We start from the raw sequence: 14,035 nt of genomic DNA on the forward strand, positions 1-14,035 counted from the left end.
AGTAGTACAAAACTAAAATAGGGAAGGCCTAAGTATTGATCTGTTAAGGATTTTTTTTTTTAATTTGTATGGGGTTAATGCCTGAGGAACTTGGTGAAAATTGTTGCTGATGTCTAAAATATATAAAATAAACTCAGTGTGCCACAGGTGCTCTAAAAGAGTTGGAGCTGGCTTTGAATATATTTCACCTTTTTTTAAAGTGAAGCCAGACATGTTTGGGGAACCAAGAAGTGACCCATTGGTTTACAAAGGATTTTTGTCCCTTTTTATTCCCATACCATTGTACTGCCCAGTTGTGGCTTTTTTTTCTTCTTTCTTCCAGGCATGACATCCCTCTACCCACCCTACATCTTGGGCTGGGCTTCCCATGTCTTCTACCATCTATCCAAGGATTGGACCTCCCTTTTAGGGAATGTGTCTTTAGGGGAAGAGGTCTCATAAAGGGGTAAAAGGTCATAGGACTTGATGGGAAGTAGGTTTAGCATATCCTTCTTAAGTTTTGGCAGTATAAGTCCTCCTAAGAGCTGAACTGTGAAGTAAATATCCTCTCCTATAAATCTAAGGTTGAGAGTTCATCTTTCATTGCTTGCATGAGCCAAGCTCTAGCATTTGTCCACATCTAGGTGTGTTACTTTTTTCTTGCAGAGATTATGGATGTTACTGTGTGGTGGTTTTGGTTTTAGTTCTCTGGTAAGATTGTGTATTGTATGATTTCCCTTTGTTTTTGCTAATAGGAACCCACACATTGTGATGCTAACCCTGACCTTATCTTTGAAGATATGACAGTCATGACAGATTTTGAGCTGCATGTGCTTTGTAAGCAATATTCTCACATCAATGACTTCATGTTAGATGTGGATCAGATCCTGGATTCTGGAAAGTTTAGAGCATTGGAACGCATTCTCTCCGACCTTAAAGAGAAGGTATTACAGATGACTGAAGCTTTTTCCTGTCTAAAGAGTGTCCCTAAATAACTGGTTAAATTAATATCTGCCAGCTCTCTATGCAACCCAGTTGCTTTACTGTGGAGTTTTACAATGCAATTTAGTGCACGTGCAGGATTGAGAAGCAACACTTACAGCTTTTAATGTGCAGCCCTGAGGATGTGCATCACTTTAGAGACAGCTGAAATAAATTTTCCCAGTTTATCAAGTTTCAGAGTATTCATCCCAAGTTAACTACTCTATTAATATATGGGGTCTTGCATAATTTTCACACCTCATGGACTTGGACCTTCTCTTGGCAATTGAATAACTGTATTACATTAGAATAATCACGTGTATTAAGCCAGTGGAAAGGTAAGAGAAGGTCTCTGCTTGAAGTCCTCCCCTGAGATTCAAACAGGTTTACTTTGCAAATAAGCATGTGCATTATTGCTTCAGAGTATCCTGAATTTGAACAGGTGAGTGCTGTGGATCTGACTATTTCAGACAAAATAGGGCTAGTCTGTGTATGACATGAAATATTTAAATTTAAGTTTTGAATAAAAATGTTTTTATGTTTATGGATGAAATGATCTGTCATTTATGCATTTGATATGTGGTTTGTTTGAGCCATCTAAGTACAAATTAAAATATTACTGCGATAACAGTAAGTGAGATCCAGATCTACTGGATATGAAATCTTCACTGAAAGTCAATCCTGACTCAATGATTTTTAGCTTAGTCTTTTATTTTGGAAAACAGGGATTCTGTGAAAGTAAAATCATATATTTGCATCAATAAAGAATTCTTGTGCTTTATAGTTGGCATGTTTCAAAAATTTTTGCTTTGCTTTGTCCTTTCAGGGTGACAGAGTTGTGTTGTTCAGCCAGTTCACTATGATGCTGGACATCCTGGAAGTTTTCCTGAAGCACTGGCAACACAGATACCTTCGGCTGGATGGGAAAACGCAGATTTCTGAGCGGTATGTGACTCTTGCCAAAAGTGAGAGAAAGTGAATGTGTTAGAGAGGGGGAGGTGACTTTGGACCCTTACCTTTGTTTCCCAGTGTATAGAAGTCTGTGCTCACTGGACATTGACCATGGAAGGCGTTTAATGTTGAATTTCAGATTACTTTAGTAAGGGTGAGGCTGAAAGGTGAGGTTTAGGTGGTGTGGTTAATAGTCTTAGCCATGGAAATAAAAAATATGTCTTCAGCAGTTCCTTTTGTGTTTGATTTGTGTGTCAGCATGTCATAACACCAGTAGCTATTCCTTGGAGATAGAGTGTATCTCTTTTACAATAGGCAGATACACTTTGTTTCTCTATGACAAACCATTCTGTCTGTCCCTGCAGTTGAAAATGCTGCAATGCTTTTCTTGTTTGAGCTGAGCTGGTTTTCTTTCTCAAGAATTTTTGAAGGTTTTTTTTTATGCTTTTTCCTTCATTTCAAAAAACTGTCATTCTTGCTGTGATGTTACTTCCCATGTAGAGCTGATGTCTGTTTCTGCCCTTGCATGTGCAGTTATTGTCATGAAAATTGTCATGAAGCAAAATTCATCCCCTGCCTTCCCATTGGTTTCATGTGCTTCAGTCTTCCATTGTCCTCCAACTGACTCTTTCTGTTCTGTGATCATCAAAAATCTTTTTCTAAGCCTGTTTTCACTCTTTGCTATCCATCTGTCACTCAGTATGTTTCTCTGGTCACTGCAGAGGACTGTTGGTACCCTTTTTCCTGCTGCGTAACATCTGTACTTTGGAGCTGCTGTGCAGTGCCACTGTCCTCTCTTCCAAAAGATCATCCCAACTTCTGTGTTCAGCTCTGGAGCCAAGGCCTGATGCATGGTGTCTTGTGTTCTGCAGGATACATCTGATAGATGAGTTCAATACAGACATGGGTATATTTGTATTCCTTCTGTCCACCAAAGCTGGTGGCTTGGGCATTAATCTGACCTCAGCCAATGTTGTGATCCTTCATGACATTGACTGCAACCCTTACAACGATAAGCAGGCCGAAGACCGGTGCCACAGAGTGGGGCAGACACGGTAAGACTTATTAAAATTACAGTGCTTGGGTTTCCTTGGAGGAAAGCTCTCAAAGGAGGCTAAAAGGACAATATTTATGATTAAAAGTTTTGATCAGAGACTTGTGTAGGGCAGCTCTGGGTTGTGTGGGAGCTAGGAACTGTAACTGTCTTAGTCCATGTTGCTGGTAGAACAAGCCTTTATTTACACTTTCCTCCTTTTCCTAGTTCACTGCAACTCTCAAATTGTGCATAAATCTCAAATTTCTGGTGCTGGGAACTATTCCAAGGTAGATCTGAAGTCTTTGGGACTGTATGGCCAAGCTGTTTGTTCTGTTCAGGAGACTTCTAAGCTTTTAAGTGTCACCCTCTCCTAAAGAGTGAAACCATAAGAATGTGTGTAATTTCAACTGTATTAAATGGTAAAAGGGAATTAGGGGGAATTGACTTGTTTATATTAATGGAGATTTTTGTGACTATCCAGATACTTGCATTGACTGGGAGTGCAGGAGAAAACATGTTTTCTGGCAATACAGACCATAGTTATTCCAGAGAAACATCTAGAAGTTCTTTGTATTATACTCATTCATTACCCCATCCTTGCTTTAAACCCCAGCCAGGCATAGCATCCTTCCCTTTTGCACTAATCCAAACTAGGCCAATGGATTTTTTTTGTAATTTTCAGAGAAGTACAAGTCATAAAGCTCATCAGTAAGGGGACTATTGAAGAAACCATGCTCAAAATCAGCCAACAGAAACTGAAGTTAGAACAAGATATGACTGCAGCAGAATCAGGTGGGTGTCTTGCACATAATGATGTCCACTCAAGTAAATTAAAGCTGCAATATGTTACTCTGAAAAAAATAACGTTCTTCATGTAGACAAACCTTTTGTTGTTTGGGGTTTTTATGTTGAACTAGACAGATGTCTTTTTGCTGGTTTTTCTTCCATTTAACAGGAGGTGGCCTGAGTCTGACCCAGAAATCAGTGACCAAGTCCTACAAGCAGAGGATTTTTTTACTGTTTTGGGGACATAGGCTTTTATCTGTTTATGCAAAATATTTTAAGTTGTACTAATGCTTCTCTTTATTCCTCAGGAGAAGAAGGGACCATTCCAGCAGATATAGCCACATTATTAAAAGCTTCATTGGGTCTCTAAAATGTAAATATGTTGTGAAATTCAAGGAAGAAATGGGATGAAATACCCCAAGGACTCTTACATTACTGTTGACCAGGAGTTTTATGAACGTTTATAACTTTTTGTAGTTTGTTTATTGTATTGCTCATGGTATTGAAAAATTTAAACACCAATAGCATTCTTTTAATGCTTAAAAAGCATAAATGGCCCAAAAGTGCCAACCTCAGATGCTGAATAAAGGTTTTACAGATCACTTTTGAAAATGGGGACCTAGTAATTGTTTTAACAAATCTGCTACTGCTTAAGATTTGTCAGTATTTTTGTAATTATTTCTACCTCCAAATATATATATATATAAACTGTCTGTTTCACTGGATTCCGCGTGTAGATTTTTTTATATGTGCCTTATTTGACAATGCTCGAGTCTGTTTCTGCTTGTTTTGGTTCATTTGATGTACCGTACTGATTTTGTATCAACTTGTTCCAATAAAATTCCATAGACTGACAAAATGTTTTCGTGGTTGTGGTGATTTGGGGCAGGTGAGGGGATGATAATGTGCATGTTAGAAATCAATTAGACAGCTCTCAAACCAGCTGGAATGTTCCAATTGAACTGACTTGGCGTTGTCCAGCAGTAGTTAATTACCAGTGTGTCATTATACTCTAATTACAGTGGTGTGAGGATATTGATTGTTAAAACAGAACTCCTGCCAAATGGTTTGGTCAAGTCTGTGGGTATTCTGGTCAACTGTACGTGATTTCTGCAAATTCAAAATGGGTGGGAAATTAAAGCTTTTCCAAAACTTTTTCCAAATGTGGACTAAACTGCTTGGCTTTTCCTAGAATTGTTCTGTGGATGTGCTGTCTGTTCCAAAATGCATAACTGAAACAAGGTGAAGATGTACTGTGTTGTTTGAGAAGGGATATGGGTAAGAATCAGTTTTCTGTACTTCTTTAATTTCACTGGTTCTGCTGAGGTTAATAGTGGGATTTAACAGAGAACCACTGGTGTTTAACGCTACAGCTAACTAGGTTGTGTGTTTCTCTTGAGCATGACGTTAACCCAACTTTTACCTATTATTACCTGCATTTTCTCACTTGCTTAGTTCAAGTGTGGGTTGAAACAAGATCCCTGCCCTTCAGGGTGGGCTGTGTGGTGTTCTGGATGTGTATGGGATCAGTTAACGTAGTCTGGAGGAGCACTGGATGCCTCTGGGGTCAGTATCTGTCTTTAGGTGCTGCGGCACTCAGATGTTTTTCTGCCTTTTTGTCTTGTAACTGTTTCTCCTGTTTGTAGCTGCGATCTCAAGAGATTGCAGGGCCACATCCTTGGAGATAGCCAAGAACTAACTGGATGCAGTCCTGGGCAGCTGGCTCTGTGTGAGCAGGGGCTTGGACCAGGTGACCTCCAGAGGTCCCTTCAACTACTCTATGGTTCTGTTTTTCTGATTGGGAAAGATGTACGGAGGGGAAAGAAAATAAAGCCACTCCCTGAAGTCAGTTGCTGAAGAAGAGACAAGTTTTGGGAGCTAAAGAAGGAAAAATGAATGAAGAGCCAGACCAAAGCACACAAGTGGTTGCAAAGCAGGTGAGGATGGGAATGAGTAAAGGTTGTTTCTTTCTGTTCTGACAATACCTGAGTTGTCTTTCTGAGGGGTTGTTTGGTGTCACTCATGATTCAAGGAAATAACACTTGAGGTGGGAGGGGGAAGTAAATGTGAAGGGAAGTACTTTCCCAACAGTGGTGATTTCCAGCATGGAGCGTTGCCCAAGTTTGTTATGGTTTATCTGCTTACACCACACAATGGAGACCTCTCACAAGCACTTGTGTCCCCTTGAGTTTGTGTAAACCACTTTCATCCACAGCCGTCCACATTGCCAGGATTTCCACCTGCCTTTTCTCCTGTCCTGGAAGAGCAAACCCTTCATTTGTTCTAAACCTGGTTGCCACCACTGACCTTCAGTTTGTGTCTCCTACTTATTGGCATAGATACTGGGCTGTTAAATGTTTTTGCAGCTGGTGTGTTTATGGAGAACTGGTGCTGGCGTGGACACCAGCTCAGCTGTGAACTGCTTTTTGGCTTGTTTTGGAGGTGTTTGTTTTTTTCAGGGGCACAGCATACAACTCAAGCTTCTCAAACACTTTTTTTTCAGACCCTTGAATTTCATTGACTGGTGGTTCTGTTTTTGTTTTGTTTTTTGGGGTTTTTTTTTTGCTTAGTGTCCCACGCATTTGCTCTCTCCTTTTAACTTGCTTTCCTCCAGATGGAAAGAATGCAATAGGCAAAATGTTGTTGAGATTGCACCTCCCCATGAAGGTGCATTCACCTTTTCTCCCATTGAGAGTGCACAAAACATAAATTGGTTTGATCAAGCACTGTGTTAGTAGAGGGGGAATGTGACTGAAAACACACTTGTGTGAATCAATATTTATTACTCTACTAAATCAGTATTTTAGATTCTCTTGCAAGTGGATACAAGTGGTAGATTTTGATTTGATACATAGCCATCTGAAGTTAATTTAAATGATTTAGAAGTTAATAACTTAGGATGCTTGTCATATTGAAAACCAAGCAAGCATTTGTTTCTCTGAGCAGCTGATCTACATTACGCTCTTCGGCCTCTTCTGGATCCAGGCTGCAATAGCTGGCAGTGCTTGCACTCTCTCCCTGAGAGCCAAAAGCCTGGGGTATTTGTCTGCCAGGTCCGGCTTTAGGGATAGAAGTGTCGTACTGCACACATCCCAGTAGAAATCAGCCCACGTTACCTAGTGGAAATAGGACAGAAAATGGTCAATTTTACTTGGTAATCGCAAAAGCCAGGACTACTGATAATCTCAAAAAACTGTGAATTTATCTGGTTTAAGTTTTCATTATGGGGTTGGGTTTTTTTAAAGCCCATTATTACAGGGCTAGTAGTTAGGTTGCAATGCAAGGCTTGACTTCAGTAACCATTCGTTCAAATCAAGTCCTGGCTACAAATATTACTTGTGTTACAATATTAGTCTTTCCTGCTGAAACTGTGCTGCAGAGAAGAGTTGGGGTAAAAAGAGTACTGTGTTCATATAGAGGTTTTTTTCGTATTGCCTTATAAATTAGTCTGTGATGATAAACAGGGTTCTGTGCAGTCATGAATTTGTGTTCACAAGTGCAAAGGCATTTAAAAGGTTTTGTGTCACCATACTTATGAGAATGCATTTTCTGCTTTAGAAAATGCAGATCCTAGTCCTGATTTGCCTCACTTTTCTAATCTTGTGGAAAACAATTTTCACTTTGCATTTGAGTGACCAATTCTGTATTGTTAAGAATAAAGGGCTCAGGTGTGGGGAGAGTTCCTTCATGACCTGACATGAAACCCAGAAATTCAGCAATAGTCCATTACTTGATTTTTCTGGCAACCTGATGGGAATGGGAGAAACAAAAATTATACTTACAGAATCCCCTACCAGCCACTTCTTATCCCCTAAGAAAGTATCCAGATCTTTCAGTAGCTCGGGTGCTTTGTTGGTGAGGATATCATCAAATGCTTTTTTCTGATGGAAGAGCAAAACAGAGATGCACAGCAGTCAGCAAAACTGAATTTTTATTATTTATGAAAAAGAAAGCTGAAATATGAAAAAGATTAGGGTTAGATACCAAAACATGGCATTCATGGCTTGTTGAGCCATGACTTAGAGAGCCAATTCCTTCCTTAATGAACACCTGAGTGCTCCTTGATGCTGACATATTTGTGCTAACAGAAAAATGATGCAGCCATGGCAAGGCAGGAGCTCAGCCATAGATTTGGGAAGAATCCAGCTACAAGATAGATTCCTAACTTCTCATATCAATTTTTTAGGGGACTCTTTTGAATATCATCTTTTTTTAGTGTGCAGTCTTCAGATTTCCAGACTCCTTTGTGCTCAGTCTTTCCATGCAGTCAGTCAGATGCTGGTCACTTACCTTTGCTTATCAACCCTTCTTCTGGGAAACGTGGAACTTGGGTTTTGAGCTTTTGGTGGGGTTGATTTATCTTTGAGTTTTAACGTTCATGTTATTTTGCTTTTTTGTCCCTACAGCAGTAAGATTTGAGGTGGCTAAAATGTGTTTTTAAAGGATGATCAAGAGGCTCAGGCCTTAGTGTTTGTATGTTAATGGCTGAAGCGTGAAGTTATGGTGGCGGTTCTCTACAGGCTGCTCCCCATAGCAGAAAGCCTTAAGACTGCTTTTAAAAGGGCTAAGCTGTTTCCTTTGGTGAGGAAAACTGCTTCTGATTTTCTCTTCTCACCTGCATCAAAATAATTAAGACTGCAGACAGTTGTGGTCATCTGGTCAACCCACATGACAGTTTTTGCAGTTACTGTGCTTGGCCTAATTTTGGAGGAACATGCTCAGGCTTGGATGAAGAAGCACAGGAATGGAATTATTTTACAGCTTTAACTGAGGTTAATGGGAAATAAGGAAATTAGAGGAGGCAGAAACTTAAATGCAAGCTGATATCAAATCACTGTTTCTATAGGCATGATCCAAGATTTGACATAATTTTCTGCTTTGTTAAGAGCTTAGTAACTGTATGAAGTGACTGCAAATATTAGCTGGGAGTTTGCAGTCCAGAAATCTCATATCTGTGCCCTGGTTGTGGTACTTCATTCTTTTAGGTAAATGATCCCCTCCCCACCCTTTTACCCTGCAAAGAAAACCCCAAGCTGTTGTGTGATTGTGATGGTAACAGCGTTCCCCAAGTACAGGAGTGCACAGCCAGGTTGTGAAGGACACAGGATCCCTCTTCTGTGGTGAGGACAACCAGGATCCCTCTTCTGGAGTGGCACAACCTGCTCGCCTCAACCCTGGAGTTCTGCAGTGGTGGGTGCAAAGCTTTACAATGCCAGCTGTGTTTTGGGGAATGTGGGGTGAAGGGGGAGGCTGTGCCTGACACAGAGGGAGCTTCCACAGGCAGCTTCCAGCTCTGCTCCCCTGGTTTGCTTTGATTTCTCTTGGCTACTGGCTAGATGGCATAACACATCCTCTCACCATTCCTTGGGTGTGTGTTCCTGTGAGCACTGGTCAGGCCTGGGGAGGTGTTTTGGCTTCTGTGTGTGTAAATGACTTAAATCTGGCCTGGTGAGACCGTGAGATGCCACTTCGACCACAAGGTGGTGGCAGAGGATCCGGGAGGAGAGAGAGGGAGGAAGGACAATGTTGGGAGCGTGGGAAAGTGAGATTCCCGACCATCCTTGGCCCCAGCACATAATTTAGTATGCATACTTGCGGATTGGCACATATGAGTTGGCTGCCAGCTCTTCCCGTTTAAATTAATCACTGGTGACACGATCTGGGTCCTTGTTGGGGGAAGTGCTCGGGTACACGCAGGAGTTACAACAGGAGCTTCCCCCATGGAAGGGCAGCAGAGCTGCCTCTGCACCAGCACACCAGCAGGAGTGTGGATCTTCTGAAGTGATTAAAACTCGAGTCAGCTTACCCTCCCCAAAGTAGGAAACTTAAGGAAATCACTTGGAAATGTAAATAATTCACACTTTTAAGTACTAAACCTCCAAATTTCAGATTTTCCCCTGCAAGATTTCAGAGCACTTTCATATTGTTTCTTTATTTATTATGGGTTTGGAGCACCATTTTTTACTCTGTGGTCCCTACAATAAGATATCCTAATAATGGGTATCTTATTACCTAATAATAAGATACCCCAATAATAATAACCCTAATAAGATACCATAATAAGCATTTCAGATAATGATCTGAAATGTTGCCTTTGAATAAATGGAAGGTGGTTGCACTGGCAGTTTATGGTGAGAGCTGCTGTTACACCTCCACTTCCCTAAGAGGGTCAGGCTATCTGCTCGGGTCAGAGCTGTGCAGAGACTTTGTAATGCGAGTGAAATCATCCATCGCCTTCTTCCCCCAGCAACTGATCTGTGTGCTTGCTTTTGGGATTCTGGTGAGAGGCACTGGCCTGATGCCAAATGCTGTAGGACAAGCCTGTGACTGTGTGTTTACATAGCTATGGCACCATAGCCTGGTGTCAGAAGCACAGCAGAGGACCGAGGTGAGCTGTGACATCTGAAAAGCGCAGTGAAGGCTGTGCTCCCTGCCCTGATGAGCAGTGCCAGCTCTCCTGACAAGCAGTCATCCCTGGCAGCTGATGTTATTGAACATTGATACTTACTGAACATCTAGAAGAAATCAAAATGCAGAAACACTAAAGGATGGGACAGGGCTATTTATCTTATTGAGGTGACAGAAAGATTTGAGAGCAGGTTCCTTGCAACAAGACAGAGGAAATCTACAGCGCCAGCTGGGGTGGAAGTGTCCTGTTTCTGCCCTTTTGAAGAGCAGTTTAGTGTAGGCACATCCTTGGTTCAAGCTGAACTAGTGAGGGGCAGCTCATGAAGGCCTCAGAGTTTTTACCAAGGGTGAAAACAAATTGGTGAAGGAGGAGGTGGGATCAGCCTCAAGGAAGAACCACAGAGCTCCATGAGATGACGAACCCAGCGGCTGACACCCATCAGTGTCTCCAGAGCAGATGCTCATATACAGGTCCATGGCTTACGTGCTATCCTTGTTTAATTTAGTGATTGGCTTACTCTCACGTCCTGGTTTTTCTCTGCCCAAGGGAACAGTGTCATGAAGTCATCGATGGTGTCCACAATGGCATCAGCTAAAGCCTGTTCCACAGGCGTCTGGCCTGCCAGACCTGCGGGAAGCAAGCATATGAAAGGACATTAGAGGCAGCATCTGCTGGAATTTTTGATGCCCCAAAGGTAAACTCTGTGAATATTTTCATAAATATACATGTTCTCCAGGTCTTTTTGATGCTAACAATGTGGATTTGACTCTTTGCATCCAGTTGCAATCTTATCTACCTTTGCTTTTTCCCAGTTCTGACCTTGTACAGCCACCCAAGGTAGTGAGCTGCTCTATCCATTATTACCTGAGCCTTCAGCCTGAACATTGTTTCTGTATCATCTCTGCTTTCCACCAGACATTCAGCAAGGGTCAGCACAAATTCTGTTTGTTTAATCTTTGCCCATCCTGGTTTTCTATTTTGGTCAGCACATTCTCCAAAAGTGCACCTGTGAAAGTTTTATTCTCTTTCCCTATATCCTGCCCACTCAGGCCCATTCAGAACATTCTCATGACATTCCACTTACTTTTTATTCTTTCATTGTAATCAGGGACCTCGGCCAAATTTTGTCTTGTTTACAAATCGGTTTTTCTCCCCTGTAGTTCCTTGGCTTTCCTGCAGTTCTGTTCATGCCTCTGTTTTTTCTCCCTAGCTGCCACTTCACAGACCTGTGCCTATGCTTTCACCTCTGTGTAGGTTCAGATCACAGACTGCATGCCCTACCTCTGCCAGGTCATCTCCCTTACTGAAACTTGTGCTTTTGAAGGTGAGGGCTGTGCCTCTCCTCTTGGGCCTCAGGGCCTGTGATCCTTCAGCTATGAGTTGTTGGTGTCAGGCACCAAAAAATGCCAATTCTTAATTTTAGAGGATTAGTGATGTGTATGCAGCCTTAATGGCAGAACTAGCAAGTATTCACTATGAAGTTGAAAAGATATCTTTTCCCTTCCATGCATGGCTTTTTTTTTCTGCTGTAGCTTTCAGCATGATGAATTCTGGGAAGAGCCCATCATTGTCGGAATGTGCTCCAGATCCCAAGCCATTGTCACTGGTGCAAGTCAATCTAAAAAAGTCTGAAATTCAGACTGCAAAAGGAGCTTGGCTCCAGATCAGCCTCCCTACAGGAGCCAGGGAGGGAGGAATCTTGAGTGGAAGGCAGGCTTTCCCACTGTTTTTCATTACTAGGTGGGCTTTCCTCATTCTCCTGTCTTGCAAGTAGTTTGTACCAAAGCTAAAGGAAATGGGCTGGAACAGAGTATTGCAGACACGCTTGAAATGTGTTGTGTTAGTGCCTTGAAGAATAATGCTATGAACTTCTGCTTCCTTCTTCAGTTAGAAAATGGGAGATATTTTGAAAGGCAGGCTACATCCATTTGCTCACAGTGTAAAAAAAAAAAAGTAGGATAGTACTTGCTTCCCAGCTCCCCTCTTCAATCTGCTGATGCCCAGCATGCCGTGGGCACATCTGCCTGCAGCCAGACCAATTTTGCAGATGGTGTTGAATGACAGCTCTTTGACCTAAAGCAAAGCCTGGCCACTCTCTTTGATTACTTGCATTACTAAGTCTCATATCATTTTATCTAACTGGTTGTGTACTTCCACGGCATGTAAGTATTTAAGGATGCAAGTGATGTCAACATCTCCTCTAATCTCTCTGCTAGCCCAGAATTGTTGCCTAAATCTGCTTCAGAGTTCTCTGCCTGCTGTGATAATCTCCAATGCTTCCAAAACCTCCTCCTCCCAGTCATCCATCTGGTTAGCCTGGCAGGTCAAAGTTGAACTTTAGGGAAAACTGCCCCTGGCAGCCTTAGGGAAACCACAGGTATGTGCTTTCTGTCATGCAGGGACAGGTGGATAAAGTGTACTGGCTGGAGAAGTCAGCCCAAACCCCAGGCACTGGTTTCATTTTTGCCATGCTGATGTTGATTTCCGTGTGGTTAGGCTTGCCAGGCTGTTTGTTGGTTTCTGGTTTTACTGTGGATGTATTTTTACCTGAACATTAAATGTGATCTCAGAAGAGAGAAAGAAAATAGTCAAAGATATATTACCTGCTTCTCTGGCAAGGTATCTGGCCATCGCCAGGCTCTGGTGAATGATAACTCCATCTACTTCCAGAATAGGGAGTTTGCCAAATGGGATAGCTTGGAGGAGAAAGTAAAAAAGAAAAAAACAACCAAAAGTTAAATCATAGCCATTAACAGTGGGGGTCTGTGGCAGCTATAGTTTTACCACTCAGAGGATATGCATTGTTACAGCATTTAACAGTTTCACGCTGTTTCTGTGGAGAAATGCATGGACTGAAAATAAAAAAAGGGTAAGAATGTAATCAGATTGCACTGTGTGGAGGCAGCTATAGCACAGAAAACAGGGGTGCATTTCCTGTTTCCTGGCTTCATGCTGTGGAAGACCAATGTACTCCTATATGGCCAGAAGTCTATATATAGGGAAACTTTTCAGGGGAATATTAGTTTTTCCATCTCTGTCCTGCTTTTTCATCCCCAGGAAAGTGACTGCCAAAGTTAAGTACTGCTGAAGATTTCATAGTGCAGGATGCAGCTGGGGCATGAAGCAAGAAACTGGGCAAGTGATTAGTTTCAGAACTTACAATGTGACAAGGCATTTCACTTGGCAGTCATCACCGAGACAAATATATCTTTCACACTGCAGTACAAATCCAAAAAAGACACTCAAATTCACCTGATGTGGCTTGCATTAAAAAAAATTCTGCCAGTTGTGGGGAAGAAGCCTCCAGATTTTAAGTACAGGGAAAGACACACTAAGGTGTCATGGGTATCTGTAAGGGATCTTGAGATAAGAAATCAGTCTTAGTTTTCTGTTCTTAGTTTCACAGTTACATGGAAACTTGGAGTGCTGTTTTGCTGTGTTTTGGAGAAGCTGCTGGTATGGTGTGGAATGGAACTGGAACCTTGGGGCAAAGGCCTAATCTGGGGAAAACAGTTGTGTTTAGGTCAGAGAGAACCTCCTTGTGGGAACCTGGTGCTGTTCACTGAGGGAACTGCACATCTCTGCATTTCTAAGGATGCCGTTTCCAAGTACATGACTGTAAGTGCTGACCATAGCTAAATGCTTTGTAGCCAATTTTCATCTGCATTACACTTCATATAATTAAGATTTATATCCATTTTAAGAGTATCTTGTGATGTAAAAAGGTGGTAGTGGAAAAGTGAGAACGCTGGCCACTGGAAGCATGCAAAGTGCTTTCAAACCCAGGAGAACTGTCTTTACAGGGCAGCTGGAATAACACCTCTATTCCATGAACATTTTTAGTTCTTAATGAAAAGGGGACAACAGTGAAATTTTATATATTAGTAACTGTT

At 41.8% G+C, this 14,035-nt stretch overlaps 2 protein-coding genes across 10 annotated transcripts in view; one reads left to right on the forward strand and one right to left on the reverse strand.

The window, feature by feature from the left end:
• SMARCAD1 (SWI/SNF-related, matrix-associated actin-dependent regulator of chromatin, subfamily a, containing DEAD/H box 1) overlaps positions 1-4,592 on the forward strand; it is a 118,230-nt gene extending 113,638 nt beyond the window's left edge. For all 3 annotated transcript variants that reach the window (XM_064416960.1, XM_064416961.1, XM_064416962.1), the window contains 5 exons: positions 735-923; positions 1,787-1,905; positions 2,784-2,966; positions 3,630-3,739; positions 4,042-4,592. In XM_064416960.1, coding sequence (XP_064273030.1) covers positions 735-923; positions 1,787-1,905; positions 2,784-2,966; positions 3,630-3,739; positions 4,042-4,103 — 663 coding nt within the window. In that variant the 3' untranslated portion in view covers positions 4,104-4,592. The remainder of the gene's footprint in view (positions 1-734; positions 924-1,786; positions 1,906-2,783; positions 2,967-3,629; positions 3,740-4,041) is intronic.
• Positions 4,593-6,496: 1,904 nt separating this feature from the next.
• The window catches only part of HPGDS (hematopoietic prostaglandin D synthase), a 29,534-nt gene continuing 21,995 nt past the window's right edge, over positions 6,497-14,035 (reverse strand). For all 7 annotated transcript variants that reach the window (XM_064416977.1, XM_064416976.1, XM_064416975.1 and 4 more), the window contains 4 exons: positions 12,746-12,838; positions 10,660-10,769; positions 7,516-7,614; positions 6,497-6,849 (listed from right to left, as the gene is read on the reverse strand). In XM_064416977.1, coding sequence (XP_064273047.1) covers positions 6,685-6,849; positions 7,516-7,614; positions 10,660-10,769; positions 12,746-12,838 — 467 coding nt within the window. In that variant the 3' untranslated portion in view covers positions 6,497-6,684. The remainder of the gene's footprint in view (positions 6,850-7,515; positions 7,615-10,659; positions 10,770-12,745; positions 12,839-14,035) is intronic.

The sequence above is a fragment of the Passer domesticus genome, chromosome 4 (assembly GCF_036417665.1).
Source record: "Passer domesticus isolate bPasDom1 chromosome 4, bPasDom1.hap1, whole genome shotgun sequence".
In the NCBI taxonomy this organism is placed as follows: Eukaryota; Metazoa; Chordata; class Aves; order Passeriformes; family Passeridae; genus Passer; species Passer domesticus.